Genomic DNA, 14,730 nt, shown 5'->3' with positions numbered 1-14,730 from the left:
ATGGCAAAGGACCTGTATTTTTAAAACACTGAAATTAACAAAACAGAAATAAAAATACATCACAATCCACAAACATAATATTTAATGCAGTAAAGAGGCTAGCTTAGTTTAAAGTCTATATGCATTTATGTATTTCATACGGGTTTAATACACTGGGTGTTTAGTAGTGACCTTATGACCTAGCATCCTGACAAATGGATTCTATTGAACTTGAGAGGATGACTGCAGTATTGTGGCTGTTTCTGTGTCAACCTAGTATAAATTTTCATACACCAATGCTTAGTGACTGTGTGTCCTAAGGCAAGTTACTGAACCTTGACCTTATTATTGCCATCTCAAAGAGAATAGCAACTGTCTACCCTCAGAATTGATACAAGCTCCCCTCTTGTAGCAGTGTCTAGCCCAGGTACTGTTACACAGTAGATTGTCTTTAAATAATTACAAAGGCCTCACATCAACAGGCAAAAATAGGATTATTAGTAAACCAAAGAGGGTAAGGTAGTAATTAATGCTAAAAGGTCTCCCTTCTGTACCACATACCAATACAAACCTACCCTAGGATGAACATGGCTATATAGGTTTATAATCCCAGCATTCAAGAGGCTCAACTGGGAAGATTAAGTTCAATGTCAGCCTGAGCTATGTTAGCAGATTTCATCTAAAAAAAACCAACAAGTAAAATAAAAAGAAAAAAACTCAGACAAACAAATAATAAACAAAAACTCTGAGATAGATCAAACATATTATTCTAGGGAAAGAAAACACACAATCAGAATTGAAAGAAGTGGGCAGGCCTACAACCCCAGCTACTAAAAGCTTGATTCAGAGTCTGTATGGGATACAGAGTGAGTTGAAGGCTGTCACTGTAGCTTAATGTGATTGGAGGAGAAAAAAAAAGACTGAGAAGGACTTGGTAGACTTGGTAGTCCAGAACTTGCTCAGCATATGCAGGCACTGGGCTCAGTCCAACCACTGTTGGGGGGTGGGGGTATGACAAAATGGAAAACTAAAGTTCAATTTATGGCAACATCCAGTATTCTTGAACTATAAAAGGCAGTGAAAGGAGAAACTCCAGAAGAATTAGGCAGAAATCCTTTCAATTTAATATAGGATGAATCTGAAAGGTTTAAAATTAGATTCAAGGAAACAGTGAATAAATGTATCTACATGTTCAACAGAGGTGAGAATGAAATCAGTGGACTCTAATTACAAGAAGTTTGACATTTAAAAAGGAAGAGAGGACTAGAGATTGACAGATAGATCCCAGATATGTCATAATTTTCACTGAAGCCTTTGTTAACAGTAAAGCCCTGGGAATACCTGAATGGTCATGATCCAGTTACTGTGGGACCATAATGGCCTAGACACATGGAGGAAGGATTTGAGACAGCTTCAATCCTGGAACCCTCAAAGAGAGGAAGGCAGGAGTTGGCTGTTTTCTCTGCTCCCAACCTGGCACCAGAAAGCTGGCTCTCACCATCAACCCTAGTAAGAATTTACTACATTGAGTTATCAGACTTCACTCTTTGTTTGACCTTACAAGGTACTCCCCTACCCCAGCCTCCAGCCCCAACCCTCAGCTCTGAATATGAAGATGAAGTGTCTTCCAACATCCCTGTCCTGCCAATTGTACACAATCACACAAACCTTGCCCCAGAGATCATGGCTACCTCCCCAGGGGCATAAATACCCACCCCACCCCCATTAAACTGAACACGTTCTCTGAAGCTATCCCTGTGTGTGTATTTATTGCTCAAAAATCTGACCAAGACCCTGAATAGTATTCACCTGCCTCAGCTAACCTTCCCTCTCTCCAGCCCAGCACTATGGAGAAATGGACAGGAAGCAAGTTCCTATTTTATTGTTTGTCTGTTAAGTTGAGATATATATGGGAAAGCCCTTTAAAATCATCTTTTGGAAGAACACTGGATGATTTGGGGAAATGCTCATATTTCATGATATAAATTTCCTAATGCAATGAAAGTGTCTACTTCCATTACCACACCTCGGCTCTTTTCCTCACACTTGGTATCTATGGTTCCTGCCACAAGCTGAACAGCAAGTTGAACTAAGCACAATGAATGCAGAAATGGTGATGACACAAACTGCCATCCTACAAGAACAGAGAGAGATGTGACACTCAAGCTAGAGTCAAGATAAGCTTCCCTATATTGACAAGTAATCATGGTCAGCAAAGGAAAGCAGAACAGCCCAGTTTTCAGAATGCAGACCAAGTCCCTGGTACAGAAGGAGCTTGTGAATAGCCATGGGTGCCTGGAATGACATGGTAAAGGGTCTTCCTTCCCAGGCACACTGTACTTAAGGCTGGAGAACCAAAACAAAGGTATGTGGTGATGGTTTGGATGAAAACAGCCTCATAGGCTCATAGGGAGTAGCACTTAGGAGCCTTGTTGCAATAGGTACAGCATTTTGGAGGAAGTATGCAACTGGGGGTGGGCTTTAAGATTTTAAAAGCTCAAGGCAAGCCCACTATCACTCTCTTCCTGCCACCTGCAGATTCAAATGTACAATTCTCTATCAGCTCCTTCTCCAGCATCATGTATCCCTGCATGCTGCCATGTTGATAATGGACTAAACCTCTGAACCTGTAAGGCAGCCCCAATTACATGATTTCCCTTATAAGTGTTGCAGGGGTCATAGTGCTTTTTCACAGTTAACAGAACTCTAATACAGAATGTTACATGTGACGTGATGAACTTAATGTTTTCAAGCACTCAAACAATGGTCTGATAAAAAGTTGGAGAAGCTATCCCCAGGGGCAGACCACTTAATCCGGAGATGATCAGGATAAGGAAGTGAATGAATTAAAAGGAGTAGTTGTCACCTCACCTCTCCGAGCCTGCCCAGCTCCATCTTGAGGGTATACCTGCAACTGAACTACTTTTACCAGATTCACTTTGTCTCCCAAAGCTAAACCACCATCTTAATGGCCATGAACACCCGTTTGGACTGTTGCAGTGCCTTCCAAATGGGTCACCTTTCTGTTCTTATCTTCCACATACATACTTGTAAAGTCCCTAGCTGAGACCTAATTGAACAGCCAATCCTAGGGCAAGTTCAGGAAAGAGGACTAAAGCTGAGAGCAGCAAGATAACTCTGAGGCTGAGCCCCTGTTTGGTGTTACAGGAAGAGGAGGGGGAAAGGAGGAGAAGGAAGAGGAAGAAGAGGAAGAGAAGGAGTAGAGGAGGAGGAGAACTGGGAGGAAAAAACTAGAACAGAGCCATTAAGAAGAATGGTGGTTCTCAGCCAAGTTGGAGGCACAAACTGAGTTTGAGTCTACTTGCTGTGCATTAAACCTGTGAAGCACAGCCCTGCTTCAGAACCTTTGCACATGTTTGCCTTTCTCTCTAACTCTAAATACCTGCTGGAAGTAGCTTTTGTCTCCCTTCATCCCAGAGGTGCCTTCCCTGATTGCTGAAATAAAGATTATCTTTTGCCTTGTTTACCAAAAAAAAAAAAAAAAAAAAAGAATTATTTTGAACCAAGAGCATGTTTAGAATCTTTAAATAAGCAGGATGAAAAAGACAAAAGGGTATATGATTTAGCACTTCCTACACCTTTTTTGGGGTGTGTGTGTGTGTGTGTGTGTGTGTGTGTGTGTGTGTGTGTTTTAAGGCAGAGTCTCACTATATAACGCCAAGCTGCCATGAATAGCACTTCATAGCCCAGACTGGCCTTTAACTTGCACAATCCTCCTGCCTCAGCCTCCCAAGTACTGAGATGATGTGTTAATAACTATCTCAGCAGCATTTTCTACATGAATGTTTGAGATCAAATTTATAATTGTTTCAATTATACGTGCTTCACTTGCCAAAGTGTATTTATCCATTATTATGAGATTGCACTACAACCCATTCATAGTAAAGCACAAAAGAGATACAACATCATAACCAAGGTTCCAAAGAAGAGGACTCACTTGAAGCTTGCCCAGTGGTAAGTTCTCATCTCCAAAAACCGGCAAACGACCATGCCCAGCCAGATTCCACCACCATTGCACAACAGGATGTCCAGAATGACCTGGTCCCACCAGCACTCAGCAAAATTGGGCAGGAGATGCATGAAGAAAAGCTGAGGAACACAAGAGATAACAGTTGGGCAGACAGTGTCTGTCGATGGGGCTCACCATGCACATACATTTCTTTTTTAATCATATGTTTCCGAAGATGAGTTTCCTTTCCCCCAATGTATACAAACACAACAACAAAGTCTCCTTTTTCCCCCAATGTATACAAACACAACAGCAAAGTCTGTGGGTTTTTTTTTTCAAACATTTACCAATATAGTTCTCTTTTAAAAACAAAACATAAAAAAATGGATTTTAAGAAACAGTGGCAGCTGCGTGAGTAACACTGGCTAATGACACACAGAAGTATCTTCAAAGCTGACAACAGAGTGTAGCAAAATCCTCAAATGAGAAGTCTGAGAAAGTAAGATGAGCATTTGAGAACAAGCCAAATGCTTGTGGCCAAATATGAGCAACTGTAAAAGAACCAGAAAGGTTGGCTGTTAATGGCAGTAAGGACACTGAAGACTCAAAAGGACATCTCCCACTACTGGTGGCCAGGGGTTCCATCTTTCGATTAGGCACCATGGCATGCCTGGTGGCCAGTCAACAGGAAGACTAGGCTAAGTAGCCAGAGGTTGAACCTCAAAATAAACCAGCCAGGGGCAAGTGCTGCAGTGGTGCAATCAATAGGCTGTGCGGACGAGGAGGACTCACTCTGACTGCGGGCAACTCGGAACGGTTTCTGGAAGGAAACCATGTTTGAGTGGAAATGTGAACAGAAATTAGAGAATTCAAGAGATAGAAAAAGAGGCCAGTCTTAGAGAGGGCTGTGATAAGATCAAGAGTGAGACAAGATCTCTTGGAAACTGTTTTATACAAAACAAAGGGTGTGTCAGCTTGTCTGAAGCACACCCTGCTGAAAGGCGATCCAGCCGAAGATGAAATTATAAAGATCCAGACATCAGCACTAGTAGTAAGGTATTCTATCAGTCAAACATTTCTTCTCAACGTGCCTAAAACCGAGAGGCCACAGGACAACTGGTGCATGTTGTAGCAGTGGCTGCTGTGTTAGGGCTCACATCTCCACTGAGGTGCTTTTCTAGGTTGTGAGCTACCAGGCACAGCTGGAGCACTAGTTCTAAGACTAGGAGGAAAAGAAACTACAGAAGCAAAACTATGGGCAGGCGTGGGCATGAAAGATGCCCTTCAGCCTAGGTGCTTCCTGGAGGGTTACAAATTCTGGGGCAAGACAGAATCCCGGGAGATGGAGTCTGATGCAGACATGGGTCACATGCTCTTAAGGCAGAAAGGAGGTGCTCTTTCCGAACATGGAACATGGGTAGTGGAAAGGTGAGGAAAAAGTATAGCCAGGGAGAGACTAGTCTAGAAGGTGAGGAGGAATAAGGAGGGAAGGGCTAGGCCCAGGCTCTGATAGAGGTGTTCAAAAACACAACAACAACAGCCAAAAAAAAAAAAAAAAAAAAAAGAAGAAGAAGACAAATGGACCATAAGCTTGAGATGGACTCAGTGACTCCAGACTGGGATGCAGTAGTCAGTTCCTCTTGGGATTCATAAGGTGACTCTAAAGAGCAATGGACCACTAAAGAGTTTGTAGGAAGAGGAGATCTTGATATGATGAAGTACTGGAAAGGATCATTTTCACAACAGTGTGAAGAAAACACTTCAAAAAACCCATAGATTAACATGAGTGGGAACAGAGGAATGGAAGACTTCACTGGCTCTACGCTAAGACCTAGGGACCAGAGGATCCTGGGGAGCAGCGAAGGGCAGAAGAACCCTGACAGGTAAGGGGAAGCAAAGGAAACTGAGAAAGGCCAGGTGCTGTACACAGTCACAGAACAGCTATGCAAGGAAGACGCTTATCCAGGTAGAAAGTGATATAATGGCAGGAAGGTGGGCTATACATCTGGGATGAAGATGTGACTCTTCTATAATGTCACCCCAAAATCAGTTTTCTTCCTCTGTACAATGGGAACAGATACAGCTGATTGAGAAAATTCTGAATGAGATAAAAGGGACTAAGCAGTGCTATGTGTGAGCTAAGCGTCACCCTGTAAGAATTCTCTTGCCTTGGCCTCCAGTTCCTTAAAGGGCAAACTTACTTGGAACTGTAGTCACTGCAGCAGTAGCAACTTAAACAGAGTTCACACTGAAACCAAGCAAGACCTGACCCACTTATGGTTCATGTCCTTATAAATGCAGTCCATGGAAACTCACACACACAGGGAGAAGGCCACCTGATGATAAATTTAGAGATCAGGGTAATGCATCTGTAAGTCAAGGAATGCTAAAGACTGTATGAAGTGGGCAAAGGCTCTTAAGAGGGGGACCTGGGTTGGGTGTCCACAGCACTGTCAGAAGGAAGCAGCCCTGCTCATAGCTTGATTGCAGACTCTGGCCTCCCAAACTAGGAACACACTGACAGAAGCTCACCTAATGGGAATGCTTTTGTACATTCAGGAGCTGGCACTGAGAAATATACGGACTGTGCACATGGTCAAATTCTGTGTCCTGGGAATGATCAATAAATGTTAAACTAATTGGAAGTAGTTCTCCAACTTTCAGTTTGCTGATAGGTTCCCTGGGGGGGGGGGTACCTCTCATTTATTTACAGGCATTACCTTTTGATAACAGGTCACAGGGCTCTATTGGGAAGTCCCCCATCAGAGAGAAAACAAACTATTGTAATCCAGAACACCCAGTCCCAGAGATCAAAAGAGAAAGCCGGTCTGTGGGCAAAGTGAATCACTTACTTCTACACAGATTTCCTCTTTTCATTGATTTGTCTTATTTTGGACTCCAACTTCATTCGTATACTTGGTTTCATTTGTTTTTTTTTAAGACTTACCATAAAGGAGCACAAGTTCTTAAGGACACAGAAAATTTTGGTTTTTTTACTCAAAAGTACACAGTATTGTCATGGAATTATGTAAGTCCAATATTGCTATCCAGGGGCTGGAGGATGAACTACTAAGAAGTCGTAGCCTCCTTTACACACACTGTCACTATGATTTTGGAGTCCTGGTGATCCCCTTGTCCATGTCTTACCTCTGTCAGCTCCCAGGTGATACTGATTGTCCAGCAGAGCCCATAACTACGGATCAACAAGGCCTTCATGGCCCAGCCCCAGAAATGGCCAAATGCAAATATATCAAAGTGACTAACGATTCTCTCCCAGGTTATCACATGACAGTTCACAGCATACTCCTGGTTAACATAAAAAAAAGTTCAAACATGTTAACTGGTTGCACAACAAGCATATTATTTAAAATTACTTAGAAATATATAATATATTCAAAGCTGAAATTAAAATTAGACTACCATCTAAGAAATCACAGCCTCTGTTACACACATTGACACTGTGACTACATAGCCTGGTGATACTTTTGTCCATGTCTTACCTCTGTGAGCTCCCACTTGATACTGATTGGCCAGCAGAGCCCATAACTATGGATCAACAAGGCCTTCATGGCCCAACATTCTTAAATGCCTGGGAACTTTCAGTTTTGAGTTTATATAATAATTAGTACAGTTTTGGGTAAGGACTCTTCTCTTTAAAGCAGTTCAGGCTTTTCATCTTCTTCAGAGGTCACTTGCCTATATCTTCTCAGCATTTTCACTGTCATTGGGAATTTACAAATATTCCACTGTGAGTTCTTCTTCAACCCATTATTTCTTTTTCAGCCCAAGGTTTTTAGAAAGGGTTTTTAAATTTCCAAGTCTACTGGATTCTTTATGTTTCTATTTCTAGCTTCTATTCAGCTTCTCTCTGGCCATGTACATGTGAAGTCACTTTTTGTTGTTGTTGTTTTTTGAGTGATGTCACTTTTTAAAGACATGCTGAACCTTTGTTTAATTACTTTCTTAACCATTTTATCCCAATGTTGCAACTGTCATTTAGAAACTACCAATTAAAACCGGGCGTGGTGGCACACCCCTTTAATCCCAGCACTTGGGAGGCAGAGGCAGGTGGATTTCTGAGTTGGAGGCCAGCCTGGTCTACAGAGTTGAGTTCCAGGACAGCCAGGGCTACACAGAGAAACCCTGTCTTGAAAAACCAAAAAAAAAAAAAAAAAAAAGAAAGAAACTACCAATTAGAAACTCAACTTATACTAACTCATTTGGAAACTAACAAGTTCCTCTAAGACTCTTGCTGTTAAAGCTTTTGCTAAGTTGAACAGGACATGCATGAGTGTGGAGTCCTAGCAATCTTTTCATTTACCACAGGAATGTTCCCAGATCTGCAACAGCAGATCTTCCTGGCTGACAGAGACTCTGGGGCTGAAACCGCTTGCCTATTAATTTAAGGAGAGTGACAAGGTACCACTAGCCCAGAATTCTTCAACCTCTTACCCTAGGATTACTCTGGAAAAGGCTGCTTAGGGCTAGATAAGGACCTAAGTTGGGAGTATCTGTTTTTAGTGGCCACTCAGCATAAACACTGGCTGGAAGTGGTTCTGGGGGAATCGTAAGTATATGTATGCTTTCATTAAACAAAGACACTTTAAGAACTATAAAGAATCAATTTGAATAACCCAGCACTAGAATTTTAAAGAGTAGATTCACCAATTGATCCCTAGAGGCCCCCAATTAATCACCATTAGAGGCCTTTGAGGTCCTTGCTGCAGGGTAGGCAGAGCAGTTTGATGCTTCCTCCCTCTTCCCAGGAGATAGATCCCAAGATACCTGGAGGATACCAAAATCCAGATGCTCACATCCCAGATATAAAATGGCAGTTTTGTATACAACCTACACACATCCCTCTACATACCATAAGTCACTCCTAGGTTACTTGTCCTACCTAACACAGTACAAATGCTCTGTGTGGTTTGAGAAAAATGACAAGAAAATAGTGTGTCCATGTTTGGTAAAGTGGCAATTGTCTCTTCCTAATACTTTTGATCTGAAATTAGTTAATATAAAGGATGATATAACAGATGGCACCAACTGTGTGTGATGCAGCTCCACAATAAGAACGGAGCAAGATGGTGGAATCTCAACCCAGCCTGGTGTTGGTTAGTTTTTTTGTCAGCTTGACACAAAGTAGAGTCACCTATGGGGAGACTTCAACTAAGGAATATCTTTATCAGATTGGACTGTGGGATACTTTCTTGATTAGGAGGCCTAGTCCACTATGAGCAATGCTACTCTTGGGCAGGTCCTGGGCTATTTAAGAAGCAGGCTGAGCAAGGCAAGGGAGCAAGTAAGTCAATAAGCAACATCGGCTACTGCTTAAGTTCCTGCCCTAACTTCCATCAGTGGTCAACTGGGAGTAGGACTTGTAAGCCAAATAAACTGTTTTCTTTCCAAGCTACTTTTGTTCGTCGTATTTATCACAGAATAAAAAACACATAGAACAAGCCTTTATTCCTGCTTGTAGTGTGCACAAAATCTAGGGGTGGGGTGGGGCAGAAAGACAAATGGCAGTGCCCTGAAGGCCAGCCACAAAACCCAGATGTGAGAAATCCCAGGAGATAAACTTTAAGGAAAAAGAAAGCATACACACATACACACACACATACACACACACACATACACACACACACATACACACACACACATACACACACACATACACACACATACACATACACACACGCACACACATACACACACACATACACACACACACATACACACACACACACACACACACATACAAAGCATCAAAAGAGTCTTAGACTACATCAAAGAACAACATGAGGACCTCACTGACATCATGTTGTCATGTTGTGAGTAAGTGAGGTAAAAAACGTACATTATGTGAAGACCAACTCCACAGTTGTGAGGTGTTTGTTAGAAATAAACAAAAGGAGTTTATACATCTTAGATTACTATCTGAGAACGGATTTAAAATGGAATGAGGGTGGACAATGGTAATATCAACCACAAATCAATACTTGTTGAATCTAGGTAATGGGTATAAGAGGACCTGAGTCTTTGTACTCTTATACGTGCTTAAAATTTATAAAAATATGTTGAAAGTTCTTGAAACTTTGCTGAAATTGTCTTATGGTACAATAGCCAACAAGTTTTTCTTCAACTTTAGCGATCTTTAACTCTAGCCTCCAAAAGACGGGGAGGCTACCCACCTGTTTCCAACTATAACCAGCATGACGCCAGCACCCAGGAGCTGCTCAGTCAGTACCAATCATACCAAGACAGCTACACTTCAGACAGACTAACTTTAAAAAGAGCTGGGCTGCCCAAACTTGTTTGATTCTTAGGCTGCATTTTTAATATATATTCTTAAAATCTTATTTTGGTTTTAGGGATTGATCTCGGGGCCTCATGCACTATTATCACTACCACTGAGCCCTTCCTCCAGCCCAGAATCAATCACATTAGAAATCAGCAAACTATCCACGATTAGATAAGAGACTGACTCAAAGTAGAGCCTAGTGGTACTTGGGAGGCAGAAGCAAGATGACCACTTCAAGGCCATCCTTAGTTACATCTTGAGTTGGAGGCCAGCACAGGCTACTTAAGAATGTGTCTTAAAAGAAGAAGGCATGAATAAATAAACAAAAATAAACTGCCTCTATTAAGATTAATAATTTCATCCCTGACACCAATTTATAGAAGAAATCCTAAATGAAAATATAAGTCTAAATTCCAACACATATATATCAAGATCAGGAATGGCAAGAACAGTGGCCCCATGACAAGTGTGACTCACAGACCCCATTTATATGCAAGAACAACTTTCCCCCAGTCCAGTGCTGAGTGAGCATTCTCTTGCTGGGCCACACCTCAATCCTCTTTTTACTTTTAGAGAAGGGAGTCTTACTAAACTGCTCAAGCTGGTCTTGAACTTATGATCCTCCTGTTTCAACCTCCTGAATGGTGGGTTTATATAGCTATCTCCAGACACATCTCTATAAAGGAACTTCTTTGTAAACATTTCACAAATAGGAAGAACACTTCTCTATAGCAAACAGTGAAATGATCCATATAAAAAGGAAGGGTTTTCTCTATAGCCATCAATGAGTACTCAGCACCATGAAAGGCTGGCTGGAGGAAGTAAACAAGATGAGGAATTAAAAAAAAAAAAAGAGGACGATAACAAAGCACCCAGATTCCTGGAATCTGCAAACAGCTGCACACCTTGCCTGGCTTAGCAAGAATCAGTTCGTACTGGATTAGATTGTAAAGGCAACTGCAGTTATCGTGGAGCTGTGACTGTGACACTGAGATGCCATTGTGATAGCGTATTTCTAAAGAAGCTAAGTGTCAAAACATTTTTTGATTCAACTTGCTCTTATGTTCCATAAGGCTCATGACAGAAACATTAATAGCACAACCTCAAGCAAGTTGGTTTACTTTTGCTCAAGCTCCAAAAAGGCTGCCTTGGAAAGTATTTTATCTACAATACCTTTCTCCAATTTCTCAGGAAATATCTTTATTTTCTAAGACTGCTATGAGCATGCCTGTCCTTACTGTGATAATGCTACACTTAAAGCACAGTCAAATTGAAAAGAATAGGTTTTAAAGCAGAGATAGAATCTTTTGCTTTGAGCAAGACAGACAGCATTTAAGCTTCTTTCCTCCTCTATAAAATGGCATGAATAGCTGGCTAACGCGTGCGTGTCTGTGTGTATGTGCACGCGTGCGCCATGTGTATAAGAGAATTATATTGAATATATAGAAAATGTCTGATATAGTGTTTATTAGACTAAACTACAATCATCACTTGCATCTTTGCTACAGTGAGGATTTAGGGTATTTCTCCAAAGGTTCTTACATTAAAGGCTTGCTTCCTAATCAAGGGAACAATGTGCTGTTAGAGGCGGTAGAAACTCTTAAGTGGTGCAGCCTACTAAGAGGCCTTAGGCCATTGGTGATGTGTATTCAAGGAGGATGTGGGAGGTCAGTCCCTCAATGTTTGATGGTTACCATGAGCTAAACAATTTTCCTGCCATGGTGGTTTGCCTTAACCATACTGAAACCTCTGAAACAGCAAACACAAAACAAAACAAAGAAATAAGCAAACAAAAAAAGCCCCTTCTTTTTTATTGATTACCTCAGATGTTTTAGCTTTTTGAAGCAGGGTCCAGTACATAGCCTTGGCTGTTCTAGAACTCACTACATAGACCAGGCTGGTCTTTACTCATCGAGATCTGCCTGCCTCTGCATCCTGAGTGATTAAGGTGTGCACTAATACACCTGGCTTTCCTAGATGTTTTGTTTCCTTAACAAACACCTAACATAAGCAGCAGCAGCAGCACAACTAAGTTACCCTTTGTTATTCTTTTCCTTGAGAGTGAAAAATCCTAATTAGGCTTCTAAATAATTCCCAAGCTCTTGGTTTTGCTTTTATTGTGGACCCCAGGAAAGCTAAGATGAACATTTAGAAGTACCATCTCAAGAAGGGTCTAGCCATTCTGTGGTGATAACTACTTCTTGATATTTTAGTCCTTTTGTTATTTCTTAATTGCCAGAGCAAATGGCTATGCACCAAGTGTTTTCTTTCTCCAGAATCCCACCAGCTTTTCCTGCAATCTGCACTGGACAGCAGGCCTTCAAAACACTAGACGAGAATGTCACATGTACAAAACTGTTACTAACGTTGGTTTTTAGTCCCTAGCTCCCTTGCAGTTTTCTGAGGAGAAAGGGTACTGAGTATATTTTGTGTACTAATGGTCTTTGACCTGTTTCAGAGAGAGTTCCTAATGCCTTGGAAATCATGGTGGTTGGAGTGTCTCTTACTTTAAAGAGGCAATAAGTGGTGGCTCCAGGCTTGGAAGCTGAGCACTACAAGACAAAGATGTATTAGAAGTGGGAGCTTTCGAGTCCCACCCTACGTTCTATGATATAACCTCCATGAAAGCTCCTTAACTACAGGGCTTGGAGAGCTTGGAGGAGAGGAACACAGTTGCATGTTGGGCTACAGTACACCTTACCCCTAAAGGAACCTCGGCCTCTTACCTCTAAAGAAGCCCGTGCATTTGGAGCCCTGCCAGAGCTTGAGATAAGTACTTATTCTCTGGGGATTCATCTGCATCCCATATCACATCCTTTAAAATAAATGGTGTAGCCGGGTGTGGTGGCGCACGCCTTTAATCCCGGCACTTGGGAGGCAGAGGCAGGCGGATCTCTGAGTTCGAGGCCAGCCTGGTCTGTAGAGTGAGTTCCAGGACAGCCAAGGCTACACAGAGAAACCCTGTCTCGACAAAAATAAATAAATAAATTAATTAATTAATTAATTAATTAATTAAATGGTGTAAAAGGCATCCCTGAGTCCTATAGGCTGAAGTCATGAAGATAGTGGAATGCTTCTATGAGAGGTTGGCCATTCAGAAATACATGTGAGGAGACTCGCATGTGAAATAATGGACAGTCCTGAGGAATGACTTCTTGGCTCTGGGGTCTAACAGTGCGTGCAGGTAGTGTTGCTCATGTCAGGAGAGCTGGAAAACTGATTAGTATGGGCAAAACCTAAGATACCTCATCACAGAAATGATCACCATGAATGTAAAGGAAAAAAATGACTCTTCTCCAAATAGTCTTATCAATAATAGAAAGTCAAAATAAAAGTTGTTTTATGTAAAACTGAAAAGGGCTCACGTGTGTATGTATTCTAAATATGCAACAAATGAAACAGCTTAAGTCATTATAGCTAGCCCCTTTATAGCAAGCAGGTAGAGGACTATAAAATCTGGCTATAGGCATATCTAGCAAAGGTGCTGAACATGACTGGTTAACAAGCAGTAGCCGAAGAAACCAGTGTGTGTCAAGCAATGTGCAGGTCTTCTGGGATGCACAGAAAACATTTCTGTGTTCAGTTCACAATATGCCCTTCCAACCCACCATATGCATTACCATATTCACCAAAAAGGATGCAGGCTACTAAGTACTTTGGCCAAAGTCCTATGACAGATAAATGATATGAGCAGAGGTCAGGCCAAAGGCCATGTGATGGCAGTGTATGTATTCTTCTTAGCATACACCCTCATTTCATAAAAGGGTTTCATTTCCTGGATGGCATCACTTTGGTGCATAATGGTACACCCTGAGATCCAGTTTTTAGCTATACTACCAGGAAATAAGGAAATCGATCAAATTAAAATGTAGACCCAGTGCTTCCTACGCCCAGGACCCTACCAAGTTAACAACAGGATCACTAACAAGTACATACCATGATGTCCGCTTCTCGTGTAGCATATCGAAGATTGGGATCGAGCCAATACATCAGGGATTTAACCTGCTCGAAGTTCAGGAAAAGGAGGAATACCAAGAAGAGGAAATACAACACACTGAGACCTGACAAAAAGCAAAACAAACAAACAAAAAACAAAAAAACAAAAAACCAAGGTCAAGGTTAGGAGAGACACACATTAGACTTAATGGCTTGGAGTTATAGTATACATGAATATCACAATGTAGCCTTCTGAGAATCTATCATAGCCAGGTATTTTTTTGTTGAGAGGATCTGATGATACACAGTCCTATTCGGTTTTCAAGGGTCTCCCTCTCTGAGGAAACAATACTTAAGCTAAGCTTTGAAGGACCAGCAGCCAGAGAATGTATAGGGTAGGCTTGACAGAACGTGAAGTAGAGAAAGGCCATGTGAATATGTTCCTGAAGAGTTAACTCACCATGAGGCTGGGCTGCTGGTAGAGAACGGAGTAAGGGGTGCAGAAGTGACAGGGTTAGGGGGCAAATTCATCTGATTTCAGACG

The 14,730-nt window shown here is 41.6% G+C and overlaps 1 protein-coding gene across 1 annotated transcript in view; it reads right to left on the bottom strand.

Moving 5' to 3' along the window:
- Positions 1–14,730, bottom strand: part of Ptdss1 (phosphatidylserine synthase 1) — a 62,641-nt gene that overhangs the window by 25,313 nt on the left and 22,598 nt on the right. Inside the window, exons 4-6 of the mRNA XM_021179803.2 lie at positions 14,187–14,311; positions 7,097–7,255; positions 3,938–4,089 (exon numbers count right to left, since the gene is read on the bottom strand). Of these exons, the coding sequence (XP_021035462.1) occupies positions 3,938–4,089; positions 7,097–7,255; positions 14,187–14,311 (436 nt within the window). The remainder of the gene's footprint in view (positions 1–3,937; positions 4,090–7,096; positions 7,256–14,186; positions 14,312–14,730) is intronic.

The sequence above is a fragment of the Mus caroli genome, chromosome 13 (assembly GCF_900094665.2).
Source record: "Mus caroli chromosome 13, CAROLI_EIJ_v1.1, whole genome shotgun sequence".
Taxonomy (NCBI): domain Eukaryota; kingdom Metazoa; phylum Chordata; class Mammalia; order Rodentia; family Muridae; genus Mus; species Mus caroli.
Note: the sequence above shows the minus strand (reverse complement) of the source record. Positions and strands in the feature narration are given on the sequence as shown.